General features: G+C 41.4%; 1 protein-coding gene across 3 annotated transcripts in view; it reads left to right on the forward strand.

The window, feature by feature from the left end:
• The window catches only part of IGSF5 (immunoglobulin superfamily member 5), a 53,243-nt gene that overhangs the window by 14,424 nt on the left and 10,832 nt on the right, over positions 1-27,987 (forward strand). For 2 of the 3 annotated variants that reach the window (XM_081574153.1, XM_081574154.1), the window contains 5 exons: positions 4,926-5,225; positions 19,677-19,814; positions 23,235-23,259; positions 24,691-24,791; positions 25,941-26,014. In XM_081574153.1, the coding sequence (XP_081430279.1) occupies positions 4,926-5,225; positions 19,677-19,814; positions 23,235-23,259; positions 24,691-24,791; positions 25,941-26,014 (638 nt within the window). Of the gene's footprint in view, positions 1-1,609; positions 1,713-4,925; positions 5,226-19,676; positions 19,815-23,234; positions 23,260-24,690; positions 24,792-25,940; positions 26,015-27,987 lie in introns of those variants that run through there. The other variant, XM_081574155.1, reaches the window with a different exon arrangement.

Here is a 27,987-nt window from a genome sequence, read left to right on the forward strand (position 1 = left end):
TTTATCTTTATTTTTATGTGTCTTTGATTTTGTGTGGTTTAATTAAGGGTACAATGATATTCTCTAAAGAAGTGATCGTGTGAGGCTACCTGGCTTATTGGCTTAGTTTTCACGATGAAATTCTTATTCTAATAATTTGTGGTATAAAGGAAAGAGCACAGGACAAGGAATCAAAGATATGAGTTCTGGTTTTGTTTTTCTCCCACCTTGGTGACCCCTGAAATGGCTCAATTTCTTCATCTTTAAAGTGGGGATAAGGCTCCCCCTCTCACATCACAGGTTTACTATGAGGATCAGATGAAAAACTGACTGAGGATGGTTTGAAGACTCCCATACTCTGTCTGTTTCAATTTACTGCATATGAAGCTGGGGGCCAGAGAGGTCTGGAGGTTAACAGCAGAGGTGTGGGAGCCTGGCTGCCAGGTCAAATTCCAGCTTTATCGCTAACTGTGTGACCTTGAACATATTACTTAGTGACCTCATGCTGTAGTTTCTTCAACACAGGGCAGTTGTGAGATAAAAAGAGTCGGTCTATATAAAACCGTTTAGGATAGCACCTGATTCATAACAATCTCCATGTAGTCATTTGCTATTATTTATTGTGTTCCCAATAGGAGCACACCATTGCATTAGGCATTTAAGGAAGACTGAAAGATAAGTGCAGTAAGACACAATCCTGTCCTCAAGAATTCAAGAAGAGTGGATAGGGACTTCCCTGGTGGTCCAGTGGTTAAGAATCCACCTTGTGAAGGAGAGGACTCGGGTTCGATCCCTGGTCAGGGAACTAAAATCCCACATGCCACGGAGCAACTAAGTCTGCCTGCCACAACTACAGAATCTGTGTGCCACATGAAAGATCCTGCAAGCTGCAACAAAGATCCAGCAACAAAGATCCTGTGTGCAGCAACTAAGACCCGACACAGCCAAATAAATAAATATTTTACAAAAAAGAGTTGGTGCTGAAACTGAAGCCCCAATACTTTGGCCACCTGATATGAAGAGCCAACTCATTAGAAAAGACCCTGATGGTGGGAAAGATTGAAGGCGGGAGGAGAAGGGGGTTGGCAGAGGATGAGATGGTTGGATGAAATCACTGACTCAATGGACATGGGTTTGAGCAAGCTCCAGGAGATGGTGAAGGACAGGGAAGCCTGCCATGCTGCAGTCCATGGGGTCACAAAGAGTCAGACACGACGGAGTGACTGAACAACAACAGCAACAACAAAGTGGATAATGCAAGGGCATAAACAGCAGTGGTGCAATGTAGATGCTGGCTAGTTCAGTGAGAGGGAGGCAAGGTCAGGTTCAAATTGTGAAGGAGATGAGAGACTCAATGAAGTATTCTAGGTTGGCTCCAGGGAGCAGGTGCCATATGAGATGTGTTTGAAGGTCTGTAGAAAACAGACAAAATGAAGAAATACCTCTGGATCAAGGAAACAGGGTCAAAGACATGACTTACTACTGCTATGCTTATGGCATGTCAGATTCATAAATCTGTGTGGTTTTATAGCATCTTGCCTGAAGCTATGCATCTATAAAGTTGCCTGAATACTGCAAACATGCATTTTTTTATGTTGATAATTACTGTAGCTTTTGGTTTTTAACACAGATGGAAGAACAAGCATCTAGGGAAGTTACAGTCTTCCCCAAGGTCGTGTGGAAGGAACCCACAGATTGAGACAGAACTCCATCCATTACCCTGGTTATATTGGTCTGAATGGCACTTCATTCAGTTCACTTCAAAAGACTGTTTTTTTCCCCTTCTCGTGTATCCACAAGACAAATAAAGAGACCTTACATAACTGCATGTTGAGTTATCCAAAATCTATGTGGATATTCTAGCTATCACCTTGTGAAAAGTGTTTTCACACCACTGGATGACCTTTGTGAAAGCCAGTGAGTGGGAAAAAGTAGATCACATATGCATACTGAAAAAGAAAAATATTCAGATTGAGTTTGTCTATTTACTGCCCAATCTACCAATTAATCACACACTGAAATCTAGACCTCAGGTGTTTTGAGGGCCACTAAGACTGGAGTACAAAATCACTAAAGCAGTAGTATTCCTCCCCAGTTCCTGTCTTCTTACACATCTCCATCATGAAACAATGAATGAAATGAAAAGAATAAGCACAAACCCCTGCAGCCTGCAGAGGGACAAACCCATTCCTCCCTCATTATATTTGCAGTAATCCTTGAGATAGCTAATGTGCTTCACTTACGCTAAGCCACTATTCAAGAAAGAAATAATGGGAAACCTAACATTTCAGAGTAAGAAGGGCTTTCAGAGCTGATTCCACTCAGTCTAGTCTGGAAACTCTCCAGCGTCTTCCCAGGTTCTTTCAGCGTGTTTTTTGAGAATACATGTTTCCATAGTCATGTTAAGATGTTATTGCCTTTCTCATGCATTGTCATAAGTGTACAGGGAGTTTCCCACTGTACACTGGGAAGATCTGCATAATTTAGTGGACTGGCATTTTCCAAGTGACTGATGTATGATACAAAATCAGGCAAGGATAAAAGATCCATTCAAAGTGTCAGCTAGAGCAATGAATTCTAATGTAACGGAATGAAAGTTTATTTGTGTGGTTTCAGTTTACAGTGTGTGTGAAAGTCGCTCAGTTGTGTGTGACTTTTTGCAGTCCCATGGACTGTAGCCAGCCAGGTTCCTCTGTCCACGGAATTCTCCAGGTCAGAATGCTAGAGTGGGTAGCTGTTCCCTTCTCCAGGGGATCTTCTCAACCCAGGGATTGAACCCAGGTCTCCCACATTGCAGGCAGATTCTTTACCGTCTGAGCCACCAGGGAAGCCCTCCACAGTGTAACTAAACTTTAAGAAAACACTACTTGTCAAGTTTTGGTGTAGTATTAAAGAATAGCCATGATTATCTGAAAAGCCTCCTTACCACTCCAACCATATATCTGTGTGAAGTTAGATTTTCATATTTTCTTTATATACTCCAAAGAAAGCAATATATGGCAACAGATTGAAGGCAGCCACATGATGTTAAAGAGATTTGCATAAATAGAAAACAATGTCATTTTTCTTACTAATTTATTTTGGGTTAAAAATATATTTTTCATAAAAATATGTTAATCCATATTAACCAGCAAAAGTGTTAGTTGCTCAGTTGTGTCTGACTATTTGTGACCCCTTGGACTGTAGTCTACTACACTCCTCTGTCCATGAAATTCACCAGGCAAGAATACTAGAGTGGTTAGCCATTCCCTTCTCCAGAGGATCTTCCTGACCCAGTGATCAAGCCTGGGGCCTTCTGCATTGCAGGCAGATTCTTTATCTTCTGAGCCATCTGGGAAGTAATGGGTTACTAATGTTATTTTACAATATGTGTTTGAAAATAAGCAAATATTTAATTCTAATTTCAAATATGGAAAATATATATAGACCCCACCTAAACCAAGGGTCTCTGGCATCCTCAGTGGTTTTTAAGAGTATGAAAAGTATTAAAACCAAAATGTTTGAAAACCACTGATCTAGTTAAAGCCTCTTGTTCACCAGGTAGTAAAAAGAGAGCCTGAGAATTTCAGTGACCTTCCCAAGGTGATGACAATTTTGTGGGAAAGCCAGGATCCAGAACAGATTCTTTGATTCTTAGTCCAGTGTTTTTTCCATTATAAAATGTGGGAGGGAGTTTTAGGAAATTTTAATTTGAATATTTCAGTGTCTATGTAATTCACTAAGGCTGTGTCTTTTCCGGGGCCAATCCTCGGGTTATTTTAGTAATAGTAGCACATACAAGTGCTATTTTCAGGTGGGTTATTTACAGTGTGAGCCCTGGCATATGCAAGGGAGTCTTTACTAAAAACTTTAAAATAATTGATCTAATATATTCTGATACAGGATTTAAGGTAGTTATTTCCATAATTAGATTAGATTTGCATCTAATTTGTACCTAGAAAAATAGTTTAAGGCAACATCACAGGAAATTATATTTTAAAATGTGTTGTCCCAAAATAAAGAAAAATGGATCTGATTGGTCAAAGAAAGGCCAGGAGAGACTTGCTTCCATCATGAAACTGAGATGTGTTCTCTCTACAGTGAAAAGAATGTAAAGGTTATTTCCCTTTTTGCGTTGGTTCTTAGGGCAGCCCAGGACAAAGTTGCAACTCTGCTGCGGTGATCCTGTAGCCCTCTGTGGTGGGCACATTCATCCCATCTTTCCCATGTAATTTATATCCCCTGGACCCTGATTTTTTTTTTAAAAGAAAATGGTTATTGTTTATTACCTGTGAAATTTAACAAGGATATTTTCAAAAGGTAATAACAGTCAATCAGAGAAGATTGTTTTAAGATAATTAAAAAAACTCCTAAGTGAAAAAATGAAAAAACATGAAAGATGTGAACTACAGATTTGTTATAATTAACAACAAAATAAATGATCAGTGAAGATGAAAGACAAGCCCCTAAAATTTTCCAAGAATTTGGTGAAAGAATACAATTAAATAGAGATATAAATAGATAACCACTTGAAGAATGAATCCCAGAGTTTCTATATGCATAAAATAGGGATTCTAAAAAAAAAAGGGGGGGGATTCTAGATAAATGGAAAAGAACAGAAGGAGGAAATGCATTCAAAACTAATAGAAGAAAATTATGTGTTGAAAAAGAACAAGAGTGTTTCAATTAAGTATTGCTTCCCAAGTCCCTGGATCCTGATTTTTTATTTATTCATTGTCTCTGGAATCTATATTTTCTGATGAGCCACCTCCCCTTCTTCTGTCAACCTGACAGGTGTAAACTAAATACACAGATCAAACTTGACTTATGGTTTCTGGATACAGACACAGTCAATTTGGGCTGAGGGAGACAGTGCTTATGCAATGTAATCTGAAGGAAAAATTTTGGAAAAATCTGGCCCTGAGAGGCATGATCATTCCCTTGAACATTTCTCTTTTCTCCTTCAGTCATGGGGCAGTTGCTCATTCCTGGAGGCAGCCTTGTAGTCATTGAGGATAAGCCTTGTAATGTGACTTGCCGTGCACTGAACTGGACCCCGCTTCCAGATCTTTCCTGGGAGGTAGGGGTTCCTGTGAGCCATTCGAGCTATTATTCCATCCTGGAGCCTGAGGACCTTCAAAGTGCAGTGAGTGTCCTGGCTCTGACGCCGCAGGGCAATGGCACTGTGACTTGTGTGGCTGAGATGAAGGGGCTGGACGTCCATGAGTCTGTAACTGTCAATCTCACTGTGGTTCAGTCTCCCTTGGGTAAGTGAAGACTTTTTGCTTCATATAAAGTGAATTATTATTGCATGCTTTACATTTTATATACTGTGCTGCTTAATCAACGATGCCCAGGAAAATCGTATGGTGACCTTGATCTTAGGAAGAGACGGTAATGGAGACAAAGTACTTGTGTCAGCTTCTTGACCCTGTAATTTCACGTTTAAATTCCCTCTTCAAGTGTTTCTCTCTTTCCTACTTACATATGGAAATCACTGAGAATCTTGGCAGCTACTTATAAAATAGCATTAAGTTTTCAGATATAAATTCTTGAATTCAGTGCTTTTCTCTAGCTCTCACCCATTGCTCCTATCTGATCCCATCCCCTGTGCCAATAGGAAATGAATTCTTCTAATTTTTGAGGAGGGTATGCATTTTCTCAGGGATTCCTTCCAATCTTAGTGGAATTAGGAGGGATCATTTTTTTACACAGCAAATCCACAGCGTATCTGAAAGTACCAGGTCTATGCATTTTAAAAGAAATGTACAAAATGACATAAGTTTATAATTTAGATCCAAAGAGAATCTGCTGTAGGGTCCTTGTGGTTCAGTCACTGAGTCATGCCAGACTTTTTACAACCCCGTGACCCCATGGATTGCAGCACGCCAGGCTTCCCTGTCCTTCACTATCTCTCAGAGTTTGCTCAAGTACATGTCCATTGTGTTGATGATGCCATCATCAACAGGGTCCTTGGCAAATGCCGGACTCTGACCACACATCTTCATGGGGCCCTTCTGAGCCTGCTTGAGCTCAGAAAGCACAGGGGTGGGGGCTGGAGATTTGCTTTCACACCTACAATTTAGAAAAGTGAAAGGAAAGGAGGCCCAGAGAAGGACTACACTCTGTTCCAGATCATATGCTGATGGCACAGAGGGATGCTGAAGCCAGGACAAGTTCTCCCATGGTCCATAAATCTTCCCACTATGAAAACATCTTCACTTAAGATCTTCCAAAGTTTGGAACAAAGTTACAGCCATAGCAAGATTAATAATAACAATAATAAAAATAAAAAATAGCACTACATATCACTGACTAAGTAAAGACTATTTTTTCCAGCTCAGTGTTTCACTTTATTTTTTTTTTTAATTTTTATTGGTGTATACTGATTAAAATGTTGTGTCAGTTTCTGCTGTACAGTTAAGTGAATCAGCTATTTGCACACATACAAAACAATGTATCTCCTCTTTAAATACACTAGTTTAAGTGGTTCTCAAATATTAACCAAATTAACCTGTGCAGCTTTCTCATGAGTGGATGCTGTTATATTCCTGTTGTAAAGATGTGATGACAGGGGAGCATTGTTTGGAACATGTCCATATTTATAGTAGATGGCAGAGGTGGCCTTGTCAGTGTGTATCGAATCTGTTTACCTGTCCTCTCTGCCCTCCAGTCCACTCTGCCCTCTCCCTGTGAGCAGCCCTGGAAGGTGTGTGAGTGTCCTGGGGCTGTGTAACCTCAGACTGGGTACTTAAACAACAGGAATGGTTTCTCTCAAAGCTCTGGAGGCTGGGCAGCTGAGATCAAGGTGTAGACAGGGTGTTCCAGACCTCTCCCCCAGCTGTTACTGAATCCAAGCTCACTCTGCTCACTGCACAACAGCCCAATAAATCCAAGAGATGAGATATTGAGGCAAGGAATATGACTTTATTCAGAAAGTCAGCTGACTGAGAAGGTGGCAGACTAATGTCTCAAAATAACCATCTTATTGGGGCCTGGATACCAGGTTCTTTTATAGAACAGAGATGGGGGGAGGTGAGGAAACAAAGTAAAGAGGCCATTAATCTTGCAAATATCTCCTAGAATGGCAATCCTCAGGCAGAAGATGTGTTTATTTCTTTCATCCTGCCACCCACAGGTGGACAGGTGCCTGAACAAAGGCATTTTGGTTTAATATTCAGGCAGAGAGGCAGGGTTTTCTGAGGCAGGCCACATTGTATGCACAGTGTCCTTTCAGTGAACAAAAGCAACAGGAAGCAAAGGTTAAAGAAACAGATCCAAATGGAGCTGTAATTTGCTCTTCCCTGTAACACAGCTTCTGGTGGTTTGCTGGCCATCTGTGGTGTCCCTTGGCTTATGGACACTGCATCACACTGATCTCTACCTTTGTCTTCACATCATGTTCTCCCTACGTGTATGGCTGTGTCCAAACTCCATCCCCTTCCTTTTTTAAAAAGATAAAGACACCAGTCATATTGGATCAGGGGCCACTCTATCCAGTATGACCTCATCTTAACTAAATTCCATCTTCAACAACACTGTTTCCAGACAAGGTCACATTCTGAGGTTCTAGAAGATAGGACTTTAACAAATGAATTTTCATGTGTGCATGCTAAGTCACTTCAGTCCTTTTCAACTCTTTGCAACCCATTGAACAGTAGCTCACTTCTCTGTCCATGGGATTCTCCAGGAGAAAATGCTGGAGTGGGTTGCCATGCCCTTCTCTAGGGGATCTTCCTGACCCAGGGACTGAAACCAGGTCTCTTATGTCTCCTGCATTGGCAGGTGGGTTCTTTACCACTAGTGCCACCTGGGAAGCTTGGGGAGACACAATTCACTGCACAACAGATGATGTCTCTGTGAACCTGTAAAAAGCCATTTAGAGCCTAAGCTGTGTTTAGATACTGTTATCCTGAACTTTACACTGCAGGGAATTATCCCCAGTGTAGTACCAGCACAAGCCCACACTCTGGATGTTTGGCCCTTGTCTCCAACTCAGACATCCCCAGAGACCAGGCAGACAACAAAAATGAAAGCATGGGTGAATATACACGTCAGGTAGGAGACAGATTGTAGGGGCTTGTTAGGAATCAAACAGCATGTCCCATTCACACAGAGCAGGTAGACTAGCTCCAACTGGTGGTTGCCAACAGAAATGGGAGCTCGGGACTGCCAGAGCTTTGACCTACTTCTGTGAATATCTGTCTTTTCGATGGTAAAGATCACAGAAATCTGTGTTTTTTGGTTTTAAGTCAGGGTTAACTTATTTCATCTTACGAGACTCCAAAGAATTTAGCTTATTTCCTACCAAGACTGTATATGAAGAGGAAGCTAGAATTCAAACCTAACTTGCTTTTCTTACTAGTCTGGACAATTAAAAACCTTTAGAAAAGTTGCAAGAATAGTACAAGGAGTACCAACGTATCTTCACGTAGACACAAGAGATGTGAACATTTTCTCACGTTTGCTTCTCTCTCTCAGCTTTTCTTTCCCTCCCTCCCTCCTTGTCTTCCCCCTCCCCGTCTTCTGTCCATCCTTCCCTCACTCTTTTTACAATCTTTTTCCTCTCTCTCTTTCCTTCCTTCCTTCCCTTCTTTCCTTCTTTCCCATTTAAGATTTACTTGGAGGTTTATGACGCTTTACCCTAAATACCCCAGCATATGTATCATAAGAACAAGGCCATTCTAATTAACCCCAATGTTCTTGGAAGTCAGGAACTTTCACATTGATACAATACTATTATACACTATTCAGTTCATATTCAAATTTCTCCCATTGTCCTTTCTAGATGTTTCTCCCCCCAAACCAGTATCCAGCTAAAGACAATGTGTTACCTTTGATTGTCATGTCTTCTTTGGTCTCCTTTAATATCCAGTGGTCCCCCACCTTTTTTGTCTTTTCTGATAAAAACATCTTTGAAGGATCCAGACATTATTTGCAAGAAGCCCTTCAATATGGATTTGTCTGAGTTTTCCCAGCATACTTGATGAAGGTCAAATATTTTTGCCAAGATATGAGTAATGTCATGTGGGCACATGCTGCCAGTTTTCTTGATTACTGGTAATAAGTTTGATCATCTGATTAAAACAATGTCCCCCAAATTTCTCTATTATAAGGGTACATTTTAGCTTTTATAATTAATATATAATCTACAAATACTGTGTGAATATCTGTTTCTTGACTGTTTTTCACCTAATAATATTTGCATTCATGGATAAGTCATTGCCCAAATCACTTATTTCTTTGGTGGTTGTAAAAGAATGATTTTCTGGTTCCACCATTTTTCTATATTTTTTAGTTGTCATTTTTCTTTAAAGGGTTTCCCAGGTGACACAGTGATAAAGAATCCACCTGCCAGTCCAGGAGACATAAGAGACGTGGGTTCCATCCCTGGGTTGGGAAGATCCCCTACTGTAGGAAACGGCAACCCACTCAGTATTCTTGCCTGTGTAATCCCATGGACAGGGAGCCTGGCAGGCTATAGTCCAGGGAGTCACAAAGAGTTGGACATGACTGAACAAATGAGCACACACATTCTTCTGCAAAGAAGAGACATTGCTGTCTCTTTCTTCCTTTTCTTTCTTGCTTCTTCTTCTTCTTTTTTTTTTTTTTTACAGTTTGGTGTGGACTCATTTTTATCCAATACATTGTAATTTACTCCCATCACTATCCGTTTTGATATTCCAATTTTGGCCAGGAGGAATCCTTTCCAGCTGGCTCTAGTGTCCTCCTGATGCGTCCCTCTTAGTTTCTGAGCACTTGACTCATTAAGATGTTCCAAATTTTCTTTGCATTTCCCCTGTTCCGGCCTGGAATTGGCCATCTCTCCAAGGAGCCAGGAGAAGGCAATGGCACCCCACTCCAGTACTCTTGCCTGGAAAATCCCATGGACAGAGGAGCCTGGTAGGCTGCAGTCCATGGGGTTGTGAAGAGTCGGACACGACTGAGCGACTTCACTTTCACTTTTCACGTTCACTCATTGGAGAAGGAAATGGCAACCCACTCTAGTGTTCTTGCCTGGAGAATCCCAGGGATGGGGGAGCCTGGTGGGCCACCATCTATGGAGTCGCACAGAGTCGGACACGACTGAAGCGACTTAACAGCAGCCAAGGAGCCAACCCAGCTTGCTTTTAGGTAATTTAAATGTGACAAAGTATGGTCCAGGGCTTGAAAGATTGAAAAAAAAGTTCTATTAGTACCAAATGGAATGAAACTGTTCAAACCACACACTTTATTAAGGCAATAATGCAACAAAGAGCTCTGCTCTGACTGATGTTGCCTTGTAGAAATGGATCTGGAGATGAGCTTGTCTGCAAAGTTTGTCTTTTGTAGCGAAAGGGCAAGGGGCATTCACTTTCCCTTAATGGGGTTTAATTTGGCTGAATTCTTCTTAGCCCGGGACCAGTGAAGTGAGCAGGCTTAATTACAGCATCTGGAGTCCCAACAGCTTCACAGAGGAGAGTGTGATGGGTATGAGTCCCATTTTATTGGACTCATTTGGAGATGGGTAATTTGTTTCTAAATTATTCATCAAGATCGAGAGCAGCTGGTGGCTGGTGGTGTGTTGTGTGTTTTATGCAAGTTTTAGTAGCTGAAGACCTTGTTACCACCTGCGCTAGGGGTGCTGGCTTCTGGGAGCTAAGCCACATTTCCGAGAGTGCATGAGGCTGTGCTTGTTCAGGCTTCCTCAGGAATCAGATAAAAACATCAGCCTTGCCACCCATTTCCTAAAAGTGCGAGGAGTTTGTGTTCATTTTGGGGGTAATCCTTTTGAGCCCTTGAGGAAAGTGACATTGACAGCTTAGGAAGCTTGATGAGTTCAAGCCAAAAGGTTGCATGAAGTGCTTATTGATTCTATAAAGAAAAACATATTGAAAGGCGCATGCTGGTGTCTTTTTAAATTGATTTTCTTGATTATAGAGATAATACAGACTTTAAGATTGCAGACATACAGACAGCGAGAAGGTGAGAGCCCCCCTCACTCCTGCCTTGAGCCAAGCTCCCCCAACCCTCTGTCTGACCGTCTGGGTCATTTTCTCTACAAACTTACAAGTGTGCAGGCTGTGGACTGTGCAAGTGAAGCCATAGTTTTAGGACACACGATTGCCTTGTAGACTGTGGTGATTCCTGGTGTGATCTGAGTTCTGTGGGACGTGCTCCTTTCGAGAGCAGACTAGAGTGGTGGGTGTGACCGGCCTTGACGGAATTTGGGCACTAGTTGTGTGACATTGGGCAAGTCCTTGGCCTTTGCAGCATAGTCTTCTTGTGGGTAAAATGAGGGGCAGGGAAGAGAACAGGGCATGCATTTCCTGTCCTTGGCTGCTTGTTAAGGGAGCTTTAACATGTATGCTGATTCTCAGGCCCCACCCCAGAGTTCTGTCTCAGTCTGTGTAGAATCTGGAAGTCAGTATTTTTTTTTTTTTTTAAAAGCTCCCAAATTACTGAGCAAGCAGGATTAGGAGCTACTGAAATGGAACCTTTCCAACGCCCAGCCTCCCAGCCTCATCAGATGCTACTCTTCACAGACTTGATTGATGCCAGACAGCATGGACTCAATTCCCAGCTTGCCTTCTTACTCACTATGTGACATTAGGCAAGTGACTTAACCTCTCTGAGCCTCAGTTTCCTCATCTGTGAAACAGATAATAATAATCCCTACCGTCTAGGGTGGTTGTTGGTGGGAGAGGTAAGTGGGTTAAAACACCCAGTGCCTGCACCAGAGCCTACAGGACAGGAGAGTGAGCTATGGTTTTCACTTATTTTGTGGATTCAGTGATCTCCCATGTCCTTTCTACTACACATAGGAGCATATCTTGCACATTCTGGTAGTGACATTTTGCAGTTATCCTGCTGGTTTTGAGAAAGTCTATGTGCCCTTTTAAAATTCTGAGCACTTCTGTGAGAGCACCTGGGATCTATTTTCCTTTTCTTCACAGATGGGAAAAGGACAATCTCAGAGCTGAGATTAAAGTCATACTGTAAATTCAGTCTTGCAGTCCTTGTGTGCAGGCAGTTATGGGAGGGAATGTAGGGAGGAAGACAGTTGGTGTTGAACTTGGAGATAACCTTACTTAGTCACTGTTTGTGGGTAACAGGTATAGTATACCCAGGGATTGAACCTGGGTCTCCTCCCTTGCAGGCAGATTATTTATCATCTGAGCCACAAGAGAAGCCCGTAGTATATCCATCCTCACCCACAAATCTGCTTTCCATCTTGAATCACTGTGCCCACACCCTTTGCTAAGACACAAATCAGGGCCTGGTGTCCACTGACAGTCCCTGATTCCTATAGGACATGGGTTGCAACTTTCCAGGCAGGAATTTTCCAGATTAGAGACCCAACGTGGCAGAATATAGACTCAGAGACTCTGGGGCTTCCCTGCTCTGAGTGCCCTTGGCTTACCTTTAATGGAGCTTTATCCTGAGTGTCTTATTTGCATGATGAAGGGTTTGGGTAATGGATGAGATAATTCCAAGATTCTGTTTTCTGTCCACTGTCATGATTTTCTCTTTACCCATATGGACAATTGTTTCTCTTTCTTTCAACCCACTGTAAATGTGCTCATTTAAAAATTGTTGTTGTTTAGTTGCTCAGCAGTGTCTGACCCTTTTGAGACCCCATGGACTGTAGCTGGCCAGGCTCCTCTGTCCATCTAATTTTCCAGGCAAGAATCCTGGAGTGCGTTGCCATTTCCTTTTCCAGGGGTCTTCCTGACCCAGGGATTGAACCGTCATCTCTTGCATTGGCAGGTGGATTCTTTACCACTGAGTCACCAGGGAAGCCCTGCGCGTTAAAAAATTAGCCTCATGCTAAGCATAGATACCTGTGATATATATGCATGTGTGTACATATATATATATATTATAAAATCAATTAAAAGTTATTATTAAAGTAAGCAAGGAAAGCTGTGATAAACCTAGACAGCATATTAAAAAGCAAAGACATTACTTTGCCAACAAAGGTCCATCTAGTCAAGGCTGTGGTTTTTCCAGTAGTCATGTATGGATGTGAGGGTTGGACTATAAAGAAAGCTGAGCACCGAAGAATTGATGCTTTTGAACTGTGGTGTTGGAGAAGACTCTTAAGAGTCCCTTGGACTGCAAGGAGATCCAACTAGTCCATCCTAGAGGAAATCAGTCCTGAATATTCACTGGAAGGACTGATGCTGAAGCTGAAACTCCAGTACTTTGGCCACCTGATTGGAAGAGCTGACTCATTTGAAAAGATGCTGATACTGGGAATGACTGAGGGAAGGAGGAGAAGGGGATGACAGAGGATGAGATGGTTGGATGGCATCACTGACTCGATAGGCATGAGTTTGAGTAAACTCCGGGAGTTGGTGATGGACAGGGAGGCCTGGCGTGCTGCAGTCCATGGGGTAGCAAAGAGTTGGACACGACTGAGCGACTGAACTGAACTGAAGGAAGTTTCCTCTGTGTGGCTCCAATCCTAAATTACATCTGTTTACAACACACACCCCACACTTTTCTTGGAGTTCCCCTGGAGCAGAGAGAGGGCATAAGTCTTTCTTAGGTGGGAAACTCTGTGGGAGATTTGACCCCCAGGGTAGCGAGGTCACAGCCAATAGGAAGCAAAAATCTGAGCCATGTGGTTCATGATGTAAGTTGCCATGTTGGTGAGAACCTGGGGATTTTAGGTGAGTGCAGGCATCCCTCTTTTGAACTTGGTGGTTGAATTAAGGGACATGAGAGGCAGCCAGGGTGCAATATCACCCTCTCTCTTTCTTGATTCTGTTCCCCATGCCAGCGAGGTGGCCTCCCTTCCTTCAAATAGGCCCTCCCTAGGGTTATCTTGCTGTATAAGATTGGGGGGAAGATTGTCATGCCAAGAAACAGCTGACCCAAGTTGGCATGCTGAGAGTTTTTTCCAGCAGCAAAGGAAACGCCCCTGATAGAGTGTTTGAGTAAGTCAACAGTGTGTTGACTTTTTCCAGTAAGAATTTCAAGCCTTACTCTTGAATCTTGAACCAGACCCGCCTCTGCTGGCTCCCTTCTTATAAAAGCTCCTATTCTTTTCAAACTTCAGTTTGTAAAAAGAGTTCATCAGACTGAATTTAAGATGAGCACTGCAATCTGGAACACGTGTGCTGGACCTCACAGCGTTTGGCACTTTGACCCATGCCTCTTGAGTTTCTGAACAGCCTGGTGGGGTGAGAATGGTTACTGACATGTGAGCCCAAGGCTAAAGGGAGCATAGGCACATGGTGGCCATTAAATTTGATTGGTTCTATTGACACGGAGCCCAAAGCTCTCTAAGTCACAAGGTTTCTGAAGAGTGGATGGAGTGTGAATATCCTAAAGCAGTTCTGGGTTTAATAATTTTGTCATCATATCAATGGGAGGGAGAATATAGGGGTTCCCTGGAATGTGGCAGTTTGCTTGGGCAGTGTTTACATCTTGACTGCACTCAGGGATTCTCAAAGTGTGGATCACCAACCACCTCCCTCAGAATCACCTGGGGTACAATTACAGACCCCTGACTAGGCATCGAGGGAGCTGGCTCTGAGTCCATGAGCACAGCAAGCATTTCAAGTGATGTTTGGGAGTCTGCTTTCTGTGGAGCAAGGGGACAAGTCATGTCACTCTCGGGATGTGATTGGTGTTAAGGGACTGGCTTGTTTTTTGACCATATACTGTATTTTATCTCATTTTTATTTTTTTAAATTGAAGTGTAGATGATATACAATGTTGTGTTAGTTTCAGGTGTATAGCAGAGTGATCCAGGTATATATATTTTTTCATATTATCTTCCCAAAATTATTATAAAATATTGAGTATAGTTTCCTGTGCTATCCTGTAGATCCTTGTTGTTTATCTATTTTATATATCCAGTTCCAGTTCAGTCGCTCAGTCGTGTCCGACTATTTGTGATCCCATGAATCGCAGCATCAACTCCTGGAGTCTACCCAAACACATGTCCATCGAGTTGGTGATGCCATCCAGCCATCTCATCTTCTGTCGTCCCCTTCTCCTCCTGCCCCCAATCCTTCCCAGCATTAGGGCCTTTTCCAATGAGTCAACTCTTCGCATCAGGTGGCCAAAGTATTGGAGTTTCAGCTTCAACATCAGTCCTTCCAATGAACACCCAGGACTGATCTCCTTTAGGATGGACTGGTTTGATCTCTTTGCAGTCCAAGGGACTCTCAAGAGTCTTTTCCAACACCACAGTTCAAAAGCATCAATTCTTCGGTGCTCAATTTCTTTATAGTCCAACTCTCACATCCATACATGATTACTGGAAAAACCATAGCCTTGACTGGATGGACCTTTGTTGACAAAGTTGGCTTAAAGCTCAACATTCAGAAAACTAAGATCATGGCATCCAGTCCTATCACTTCAGGGCAAATAGATGGGGAAATAGTGAAAACAGTGACAGACTTTATTTTTTTGGGCTCCAAAGTCACTGCAGATGGTAACTGCAGCCATGAAATTAAGAGATGCTTACTCCTTGGAAGCAAAGTTATGACCATCCTAGACAGCATATTAAAAATCAGAGACATTACTTTGCCAACAAAGGTCTGTCTAGTCAAGGCTGTGGTTTTTCCAGTATTCATTTATGGATGTGTGATTTGGACTATAAAGAAAGCTGAGCATCGAAGAATTGATGCTTTTGAACTGTGGTGTTGGAGAAGACTCTTGAGAGTCGCTTGGACTTCAAGGAGATCCAACCAGTCCATCCTAAAGGAAATCAGTCCTGAATATTCATTGGAAGGACTGATGCTGAAGCTGAAACTCCAATACTTTGGCCACCTGATTGGAAGAGCTGACTCATTTGAAAAGATGCTGATACTGGGAAAGATTGAAGGCAGGAGGAAAAGGGATGATAGAGGATGAGATGGCTGGATGGCATCACTGACTCAATGGGCATGGGTTTGAGTAAACTCCAGGAGTTGGTGATGGACAGGGAAGTCTGGCGTGCTACAGTCCACGGGGTTGCAAAGAGTCGGACATGACTGAGTGACTGAACTGATTGACTGACTGATATGTTAATCCCAAGCTCCTAATTTAAGGACTGACTTGTTTTAAAGCTCCATTTATGGGGCTAGGGAGGGATGACATGGGGAGTGATAATTCTGTTACCTCCCCCTTCATTTTTTGGGGGTAAATCTTTTCTTATCTCTATCTGTCCCAGCTTACCTCAGAAGAACAGTGGCTGATGTGGAGATAGATATTAGTTTTGACTTTTCTAAAGTCTTGTAATCCTTGTCCAGGCATCTCAGTATGAAGAGAAAGGTGAGTCCCAGTTCTGGCTCACTTGCAGCTTACAGCCTAGTGTACAGATTTCTCTTCTCCATGTAGAGTCAGGAGGAAACAGTCTCTTCATCTGTCCATCTGCCTGTTGCTTGGGGTATAAGGAGAATAAGACACGGTCCTTGTGGGGACAAGTCTAGTTTAGATAGGAACAGAAGTGTAGGAAGAATGGACCTTATGTTGGTCAATTTCACAGACATTTTGGTGGCATTGAATATGAGATGTTATAAAAAGAAAGATACATAAAAAAGCCATCATAGGTAATGCAGAGAAGCTTTGCATGAAGGACAAAAGGCAAATATCTTTTTATATTATATAGTTCTTCAAAACTCAGGGTTCTCTGGATTTCAGCGCTTGCTTTGAGATAAGTCTGTGGATTATTCTGCAGTGGGATCCTTGCTCATCCAGAGGTCAGCACCCAGAGGTTGACACCATAGCATTAGTGATCATCTATAACCATTCATACAACTTATTCTGAGCCTTTAACTTTGAAACTATGATTTCAAGGAAAACTCTAAGTAAGAACATACAAGAGACATTTTTCAGCTATAATCTCTGGTTCCAAAGTGTGGGGAGGCCGTTGATTTACAAGCAAATCCTATTTTTCTTCATAGAAAGTCTGTTGTTTTAACATTTTTCTAATGACTGATATCTAATAAAATAGCACACATTTACACTGAGATGCTACCCAAGCACCCAGAGTTGAGTGACAGACTTTCTTGAATAGCAATTCACATTTAAACAGATCAACTTAAACATGTTGTTATAAAATTATTTTTTAAATTTATGTTTAATTAGAGGATAATTGCTTTACAATATTGTGTTGGTTTCTGCCATATATCAACATGAATCAGCCATAGGTATAAATATGTCCCTTCCCTTTTGAACCTCCTTCCCACTTGCCATCCTGTCCCACCCCTCTAGGTTGTTACAGAGCATGGGGTTTGAGCTCCTTGCGTCATACAGCAAATTTCCATTCACTATCTATTTTACACACGGTAATTTTTAAAAATTTTGTTTCCAAAATTTGTTTCAATCTCTCCCACCCTCTCCTTCCCTCACTATGTCAATAAGTCTGTTCTCTATGTCTGCGTCTCTATTGCTGCCCTGCAAATAGATTCATCAGTACCATCTTTCTAGATTCCATATATATGTGTTAGTATATGATATTTGTTTTTCTCTCTCTGCCTTACTTCTGTAATAGACTCTAGGTTCACCTACCTCATAGAGCTGACTCAAATGTCTTTCTTTTTATGGCTGAGTAATATTCCATTGTATGTATGTACAACAGCTTCTTTATCCATTCATTTGTTGATGGACATCTAGGTTGTTTCCATGTCCTAGCTATTGTAAATAGTGCTGCAATGAATATTGGGGTACATGTGTCTTTTTCAATTATGGTTTTCTCAGGGTATATGCCCAGAAGTGGGATTGTTGGGTCATATGGTGGTTTTATTCCTAGTTTTTAAAGGAATCTCCATACTGTTCTCCATAATGGCTGTATCAATTTATATTCCCACCAACAGTGCAAGAGGGTTCCCTTTTTCCCACACCCTCTCTAGCACTTATTGTTTGTAGATTTTTTGATGCTGGCCATTTTGACCAATGTGAGATGATATCTCATTGTAGTTTTGATTTGCATTTCTGTAATAATGAGCAACGTTGGACATCTTTTCATGCATTTATTAGCCATCAGGGAAAGACTAGGAAGGTGGTGTGATCCCATTGGACTCTCCCTGATGAAGGTGAGGATCTTTATTTGGGGCAACTGAGCCCTTGAAATGTGCTGGTATGATTGGTGCTGAGTATGTAATTGTATATAATTGTATGTAATTTAAATTAGATTAAATTTCAATTTAGATAACCATATGACATGTATTGGAAAGTGCCCACTAGGACATGGCCATGAAAAATCAAAATGGCTTTTCTTCTCTTTCTTTCTCTCCCCAGCTCTCCTTTTTTTTTGATTGCACTTTTTTTATTTGTCTAGAAATTACCAGAATAATTACAAATTTTCTTACTACTTCTGGCTTGCTCAATTAGTACAATGTATTTTGATGATCATGATTTCAGAACCCTATTTAAAGTTGCATACATCAAAACTCTTTCTAAGGAACATGTCTTTGCCATGAACAACTTGGAAATCACATCATCATTGTCTGGGGGGAAACTTTCTGGGGGGAAACACCTTTACAATGTTATAGTACTGCTGGATACATTAATGTAAATAAGATAACAGCAACTCCAAAAGTTTATCAGTTGTTTCCATTCCTGAAAATAAATTGGTGATGAAGCATGACTTGAAACATTGAATAGGTCAGTTCAGTTCAGTCGCTCAGTCATGTCTGACTCTTTGCGACCCCATGGATTGCAGTACGCCAGGCTTCCCTGTCCGTCACCAACTCCCACAGCCTACTCAAACTCATGTCCATTGAGTCAGTGATGCTATCCAACCATCTCATCTTCTGTTGTCCCCTTCTCCTCCTGCTTTCAGTCTTTCCTAGCATCAGGGTCTTTTCCAATGAGTCAGTTCTTCACATCAGGCGGTATATGGTTTATCATAGGGCATTGAATATATTTCCCTGTACTATATAGTAAACCTTATTGCTTATTCATCCTATATGTAATAGTTTGTATCCACTAATCCCAAACTCCTAATTCATCCCTCCTCTACCCCCTTTCCCCTTTGATAACTGTAAGTTTGTGTTTGAAGCTATCAGTCGGTTTCCATTTTGTAAATATGTTCAATCGTGTTGTAGTTTAGATTTCACATATAAGTGATATCATATGATATTTGTCTTTCTCTTTCTGCCTTACTTCACTTAGTATGATAATCTCTAAGTCCATCCATGTTGCTGCCAGTGGCATTATTTCATTCTTTTTTATGGCTGACTAGTATTCCATTGTGTACCACCTCTGCTTTATCCATTCCTCTGTTGATAGACATTTAGCTTTCTTCCAGTCTTAGCTACTGTGGATAGTGCTGCTATGAACAAAGTGGTGCGTGTTTCTTTTCAAATTAGAGTTTTGATCCAGCAATCCTACTCCTGGGCGTGTATCTGGTCAATAAGCATTTCTTGAGTAAGTAAATGATATCAGAGCATGGAAACCACTGTTCCAAACTTAGGGAGTGGCCCAGCCCAGCTTATCCACTTCTCAGGAGTATTAGAGGCGTTGACCAGAGAATGTTTGGACTGTGTTACTAGGCAGGTATTTATTGGCAGCAATAATGGGATGAGTCAGTAATGGAAGATACTGTAGAACATTGACTATTTAAGCAGACTGAAGGGAACTTAGCCTTTGACATCTGGCTGTAGCAGATCCAATAGTTACAACATTGTCGGAAAATATAATCTAATTTATAGTGTGGCAGATTCAGTGATTATATACCCTTGACAATGGCAAGCATCACTAAAATATATTTTTTTCTCCTTTCTACCTTATAGATGGTATTGATAAACCAGGTACATCATTGCCTACCTGGGCCATAGTTCTACTTGCTGTGTCATTGTCGTTGCTTTTGATCCTGATCATTGTTCTGATTATAATATTCTGCTGCTGTGTCTCCAGGACAGAGAAAGAAGGTAATTTACTTTTGTTCACATAGATTTGTATGTGTTTTTTAATTTTTGGTACAAGCATTTGTAGTTCATTAGCTCATCCCCTCTTTCAAAAAATACATCGGCTTTTAGAGTTCTTGAAAGGAAATGCATGAAATTAATAGAGAAGGAAAAGACTTTCTCACAGAAGGAAGCCTGAGCCAAGCCCTCAAGGAAGACAGATATTCACACCCTGAGAAGGTTAAGAGATGGTTGTGTGTTTATTTGCAAGGCGTGTGTGCTCAGTCATGTTCGACTCTTTGAGACCCCGTGGACTGCAGCCTGCCAGGCCCCTATGTCCATGGAATTTTCCAGGCAAGAATGCTGGAGTGGGTTGCCCTTTCCTACTTCATTATTTGCAAGGATATAAGGCTATTTTGATCTGTCATTCAGATGCTATACTTTTTTTTTTCTTTCTAAAATAATATCCACCTATCTGAGCACATCAAAAGATTATTTTCTATTTTGTAGGATTCTGACTCTCCTTTTCTAGGTGAATATCGATGCAGTGGTAGAAAGAAAAACATGGTCTTCTGTTAACAAAAATAGTACAAATAAAATTAATAAATATAAGTACACATCTTCTAAATGAAGTCTTTTGAGATACTCCAAGATATGTGAAGGCAGTGGCCTTGTCTGGGGGCAGGCTTAACCTAGGGGTAAGTTAATCAGTGTTGGGGTGGGAGTTGGTTCATGATTTTGGAAACCACAGGCACTTTGTTGTATGGACTCAGGACTACCCAAGTAGTACCTCAAGGTACCACTCAGGACTACCCAAGTGTTGAGTGTGTGTCCATCTTTGTCTTTCTTTCTCTCCTAAAACCTCCATCTACTCCTATTTGAATATTTGAATTTTTTTTTCTCAAAGTCAGAGTTTTGGTGTTTGGCTACATGTCAGTTTAATTGTACTTTGAATTTTACTAGCACTATGTGATTTGATGAGCACTTTCTGCATGTCTGCCTGGCACCGTGTTATCTACCTCTTTTACTTGGACTAGCTCTCTTAGTTGAGATATTTCACATGATGTGCATTGTCCTGCCTTAACTAGGCTACTTGCCTACACTTAGCTCCTGCATGGGTTTAGGTTGTCCTTGGAGAATTACCTCTGTGCTATACCTCTATTCAGACTTCTGTGGTGGCTCAGTCACCTGCTAATGCAGGAGACACGGGTTCAATCTCTGGGTTGGGAAGATCCCCTGGAGAAAGAAATGGCAACCCACTCCAGTATTCTTGCCTGGAGAATTCCATGGACAGAGGACCCTGGTGGGCTACAGTCCATGGGGTTGCAAAAGAGTTGGACTTAGCAACTAAACAGCAACATACTTTTATTCTCTAGGAAATAGAAATGAAAAGTAGTGAACCCCTGTTGACCCATATTTGATGGAAATTTGTTTTTCCTTGGGAGTTATCCTGTATGTCACAGATGCATTATTAACCCCACTGAATTTTAATAAAAACTATGGATAACTTAAATTTTAATTCAAAACAGACTAGGATTGCTAGTTGCCTTCAGATTACTATTTTTGACATTAGCTATTGTGGTATGGTTGAAGAACATTCTGGTTATTTAGACTTCTGCATCTCCTAGGCTTTTGTCTGCTCCACACCAGCCTAGTAGGAAGGTCTGGTCCACATAGGTTGTACACCCAGAGATCCTCTGATTCTTAGTTTCCTCATTTACAAAATGAGGATAAGTCCTATCCTAGAGATTGGTTGTTGCTGTTGTTGTTGTTGCTAAGTCATGTCTGACTCTTTGTGACCTCATGGACTGCAGCCCACCAGGCTCTTCTGTCCATGGGATTTCCCAGACAAAAATACTAGAGTAAGTTGCCATTTCCTCCTCCAGGGGTTCTTCCTGACCCAGGGATTGAACTCACGTCTCTTGCTTTACAGGTGAATTCTTTACCACTGAACCACCATGGAAGCCCAGAGACTGGTTAGGAGAATTAAATAAATTAACATAATAAAAGTTTATGTGATCTATCCTAGAGTTTATCTTTCATTTATCTCTGAAAAGCTGATTCACAATGGACACTACACTTAACCTTGACATAAATGTAGAGGATCCATCAAAGTCTTGGACTTCCACATGATAATTATTTCCATGCTTAAAACTGTTAAAATTCAAGGATTTTAAAAAGTATTTTCTGGAAACTTCCTGGTGGTCCAGTGGTTAAGACTCTATGCTCCCAAAGTAGGTGGCACAGGTTCAATCCCTGGTTGGGGAACTGAGATCTTGCATGCCACATGGTGTGGCCAAAAAAATAAGTAAATAAAAACAAAAAAATTATTTTCTAGTGCTCCTCTGTTTGGGTGCACGAAAAATTCTCAGTACTCTGCCTGGTTTATGGGGACTGGCTGAGAATGGCTGGGGACCCCACTCAGCATGGCCTGGATGCTTTGGGAATCCATGCTTCTAGAGCAGTGGGACCGGGGGTCCCTCTCCTTCAGACTGAACCTGACAGGAACCCTAGCAGCATCCTCTGTCACCACGGGGAGACCAATCTCTCCCATTCAACTCAAATAAGATTGCTTCTGAGGTTCAATTTGAGGTGTCAATCAGTAATGTTGTTAGAACTGAAAATAAGTGAGAACATTATCCAAAAAATAAGGAAAATGAATTTTTTCGGGGTCTTGATAAAGCAAGATGCATAGGGGCGCTAGAGAAGAAGGTGAAGATGCAAAGCACACTGGTTTTAGAGCCAGATGGGCTGGGTCTATTGTGGGGGCTGTGTTACTCCCCATGTTGAAATGCTAGATTCCTCCCAGCTCAAGAATCCATTGACTAAAAACACTAGCAATTTAACAAGAGCTTTTGAGGGGTGGACAGAAACTGTATGAATTGATACTATTGGTACGTGTTGACTGAAAATGTATTTTAGAATGAAGAACTATAATGCTTAAGCAATGTAATTCCTTATCTGTTAGTATCTAGTTTGTTAAAAATATGATAATGCTAACACTTACCTCTTGGATTGTTGTAATGATTAAATGAAATAACACTTTGCATAGCACTGGTATGATGTTGGGACAGGTAAGCACTGAATGATTGACAGCAGGGACTGGGAACACAGGGTCCTCATGGTGAAGAAATGGAGTCTCTATAACCTCAGGAATCAGACTCAGTACTCACTAAGTACATATTGGGCACCTACTGTATTTCAGGTACCCAGGTATCATAAATACTTCTATTTATGATAGTGAACAGTGAATTCTACTTTCCTTATATTTGAAGTCATTTGATAGTTCACTGTTGGGGAACTAAATACCTATTGGATCACACACACTCAGTAATGTGAGTGTTTAAAATCAAGGGCCTATAAAAATTGATGCGATTTTATTTTCAGAATAACTACCATGATTTTGCTAATGTAATTTTGTTCCTTTTCTTTCTCTTTTTGCAGAATCTAGTTATCAAAGTGAAATAAGGTAAGTCTGAGATCATATCAATTTTCTGAAAATAAAAACAAATGAAAATCAACCAACACACACAGCTGTGGGATTTTAGGACTGTATTACTCAAAATAAAGCACTAAAAGTGGACACTCTGAAAAACATGTATGCCAATCACCAACTCATAGGGCGATATTAACTGTAGAATAAAATAGGTGGGTTCCTACTGCCTATGTTTGACTTGCTCACTTAGGAAAGTGGAGTAGATTTTTACTTGGTGTCTGGCATTTGCCACTCTTTCCACAAGAGGACACTCTGTACCGTGACTGGTGCCCTCCTGCTTTAAGGCATGGCTAGGGATCTGAGGACCATTTTAAGAATCAGTCAAAGGTCCTACTAGAACTTCCGGGGCAGTGGAGACAGCGAGACCGGCTGGGTTGCTTAAGGCAATGAAACTGACTAGGCAGACAGGTTAGGAGTATTCACTGCTCACCCCCCAGGGGGAGGAATGGAAACATTCCTGCCCTTCTCACAGCTGTCCATATATAGCTGCAAGTATTTTTAAGGTAACTACGTCAAGGACTTATAATAACCAGTTTAAATGTCTGCAATATTTACATAATTATAAATGCAGTCAAGGGAGGGATTTCTAGACAGTGGTGGTTTTGTTGGGAGTGTTAAAACCACATCTAGTTTTCACTATCTTATTAGACAATTTTAATATGTGTAATGCTGCAATTTAAAATATCTTCTGGCTACATGTGCTGAAGGAAGTTGTATGTAATCATCATTAGCTCATGAATGAACATCTTTTCAGGTAAATATTTGCACATACCCTTGCTTATTTCCCTTGCTTGATAATCAATTCTTAGTGGTAAAACATAAATATTTAAAAATCTTTGGATATCTACTGCCAAACTTCCTTCCCCTGGGAAGCTGTACCAATTTTTGCTTTATTTCAGAGGTGTACTTTTTCTACGAAGGGCCGGATAGTAAATCTCTTTGGTTTTGTGGGCCACATGCTTTCTGTCACAGCTACTCAACTCTGTTGGTCTAACAGGAAAGCAGCCACAGACAATATGGAAGCAGATGAGTTCCAATAAAACTCTATTTATAGAAACAGATGGGGGCCCAGATTTGGTCTGTGGGTCATAGCAAGCCAACCCTGCTTTATTTAGTCATTGGTTTCTGAGAGTTGAGTATCAACCACCTGTGGATTGGAGTACATGGACCTGTCATGATCAAGTTCTATTTCTTCCCATAAGGGGAGTGTGTGAGCATACAGGACTCTACATAGCCATCCTGGTGCATATGAGAGTCCATCCTGATGCTGGGCACCCTCCAGGAGCCAGTGCCTGAATGTCAGCCTTGTGTTAAGTTCTTTGTGTGTGAATGTACTAGGTGGACAGTGAGACCCGAACATCCATTGCTGATTAACATTGGCTTTTTCAAATGGTCTAATTCTAGGAAATCTGCAACTGTGAAGACAAGCAAAGACACTGTTGGGACAAAGTTGAAAAGTGGAAATGAAAACTATGGCTACCGTTCAGATGAGCCAAGGACCACACGTGAGTGGCTGGGTTTGGACAGCAGTAAGATCTGGAAGGCAGAGTGTCAGAGGAGAAGCTGGCCCACTGAACACCACTTCTGAAGGCATCTGCTTAGCTGTTGGTGGTCATTATTTGGGGTGTAATTTTTAGAAGAAGTCATTCCAGAACTAGAAACATTCTAGGAGACAATAACAGTAAAAATCCACCTATTTATCTAAAGTTAAAAGAAATTGAGGTGAAAACTTGTTTTTAAAAATAATTTTTTTCAAAGTTTTCTTTTTTTAAAAAAATTCTTCTACCTTAAAGTGTGTGAGGAGGCATTTTAATACATGGGGGTAACTTCCCCAAAACTTCAGTTAAATCTGAAACTCAGCAAGAAATCTTTCCTTTTCAATTTGACAATCATAATGGGTTGTCTTCGAAGCCATTGTCACTAGTGAAGGATAGAGGTAGGATTTGAACCAGGACCCTTTTCAAAGCAGTTGAGAGAGAGACTGTACAAATTACCCCTTAGAAGTTGGGGACTGGCCCTAACGATTTGCCGGCAAAACAAATTCCACAGGAAGATTTTTGGTTAATCGATTCTTGCAGAGATGCTCAAAACTGTTTTCTCCACTGAGACTGGGACTCTATTCTTGGGAGCCCTGTTCTTTTCATTCTTTTGTGCCTCTCTCCTATGTACATTCCAAATTGTATGCTTCAGATTCAAAGGAATATCACCAAGCGTGGACAATTTCCTTTAATAATCCCATCATAGTCTCTTGCAAAGTTTCCTGTGATAAAATATTTATTCATTAGTATTTATAGTGATGAATCAAGTCGCTTGACCAAAATAGTGGCCCAAACTGAATCTCTCTGGCCCCCTTTTCCCACTGTGTCTATTTCCCTCCATCAGCCGTTAAAGCTATGGATTCATCTTGTTTCTGAATGAGACTAACCTCTCAAGAAAGGAATCGATTTTGAGTCCTTTTGCTATATTTTTATTTCCTTAGAAAGATAAATCTCTAAAAGTATGTCCCATCAAGTAAACTTTAAAAAAGCCGTTTGTGGTTAGGAATGATTGATGCCAGGGGTACTACATAAAATTAGTTCTTTATGCGTCAGAGTTGTTAGAATATCAGTGGGGTTTGGGTCACTTCTGACTCTAAAAACATCTTTCTGTTGCAGAGCTGGCTTCCCTCCATGCCAACTCCTCTGAAGCCGGTGTTCCAGAACAACGCAGCAGTAGGCAACCTCATCAGGTGATTCAGACCTTCTCCCCCTTTTGGACTTTTATTTTTTTGCCATTGAACACCCTTGCCTTATGGCAGGCGCTTATGTTATGTTCTTGATGGACAAATGTGGCATTTGCCCACCTCTGAGTCAATGGGACAGTGTTGGGGAGCGGGGCCAGAACACGTAGTATCTCTCCCTGTGGAGCAGGTCTTTTGGGAAAAGACCAAAAGCATAATTGTTGACTGGCAATATTGAGGAGTCTGTTAGACATCCACACAGAGATGTGGGATGTGCGGATGGATGTGTGAGCCTGGGGCACCAGGCAGAGCATGAATTTTTTTTTTTATTTTATTTTTTCTCATATGTTTTTAAAAAATTAATTTAACTGGAGAATAATTACAATATTGTGATGGTTTTGGCATACATCGGCATGAATCAGCCGCCAGGGCCCATGTGTCTCCCCCATCCTGAACTCCCTCCCCCTCCCCCCTCACCCCGTCTCTCTGAGTTGTCCCAGAGCGCCGACTTTGAGTGTGCTGCTTCATGCATCAAACTTGCACTGGTCACCTATTTTACATTATAGTGATATACATGTTTCAATACTGTTCTCTCAAATCATCCCACCCTCGCCTTCCCCCACAGAGTCCGAAAGTCTGTCCTCTTTTGCTACCTTGCATATAAGATCATTGTTACCATCTTTCTAAATTCCATATGTATGCATTGATGTATAGTATTTGTGTTTCTCTTTCTGACTTACTTCACTCTGTATAATATGCTCCAGTTTCATCCACCTCATTAGAACCGACTCAAACGTGTTCCTTTTTATAGCTGAGTAGTATTCCACTATGTATATGTACCACAACTTCGTTATCTATCCGTCTGCCAGTGGACATCTAGGTTGCTTCCATGTCCTAGCCATTGTAAACAGTGAGGGCAGAGCACAATTGATTGCAGGTATTTCTGGTTGCTAGGCAACTTTTGATGGGCACTGCCCTTCCAAGGGACATTAACATAAGGGAAACAAACCATCCATGAGGAGCTGTGGAGACACAGCTTGTCATTTTCTGATACTGAGTCAACGTTAGTTATCACTCGAATGAATCAGAGTTCATATGCAGAATATACGGTTCTTTATGTCCCAAAATCATATTAAACAAATGTGTATATGTCAATCCCAATCTCCCATTTCATCCCACCCCTCTTCCCTCCTTGGGGTCTACAGGCTGTTCTCTGAATCTGGATTAATGTATATACACTATTGATACTCTGTGTAAAATAGATGACTACTGAACCTACTGTACAGCTCAGGGCACTCTGCTTGGTGCTCTGTGGTGACCTCAATGGGAAGGATCCAAAACAGAGGGGAGGCATGTATATGTGGGCTTCTCAGGTGGCTCAGTGGTAAAGAATCTGCCTGCCAATGCAGGAGACACAGGATATATGGGTTTGATCCCTGAGTTGAAAAGATCCCCAGGAGAAGGAAATGGCTACCCACTCCAGTATTCTAGCTTGGGAAATTACAGTCTGACTGCAAACAGTCAGACATGACTGAGCAACTGGGCACACGTGCATATGTATATGTATGGCTGCTTCGCTTTGCTGTAAAGAGAAATTAACACAGCATTGTAAAGCAGCTATACCCTAATAAAAATTACTTCAAACAAGAAACAAAATACAAATGTGTGTATAACCAGGACCATTTTCTAACTTGTGCATCTTCAAAGGAGAAGCACTTAGATGCGATTCTGCCCTAGTGTCCCCAATGGGTGTTCGCCTCTGTTAGATCTTGGGAAAGCCAGACTCGCAGATCGGGGCTCCGACAGCTTGTGGATCATGTAGCCTTGGCTCTGTTTGGCCTTGGGGTTGGTACCTGCCTGAGGCACTACTGCTGAGTGCGTGCCTTCAAAGCCCCATCCTTCTCTCTTGGAGTTGATGTTCACTTCAGCTTCCAGCTGGCTGCTGGCTGTAATATCCCTCCCTGCAGTTGGGACCCAGCTCT

Source organism: Giraffa tippelskirchi, chromosome 2 (genome assembly GCF_054371585.1).
Source record: "Giraffa tippelskirchi isolate mGirTip1 chromosome 2, T2T-mGirTip1v1.2.pri, whole genome shotgun sequence".
Taxonomy (NCBI): domain Eukaryota; kingdom Metazoa; phylum Chordata; class Mammalia; order Artiodactyla; family Giraffidae; genus Giraffa; species Giraffa tippelskirchi.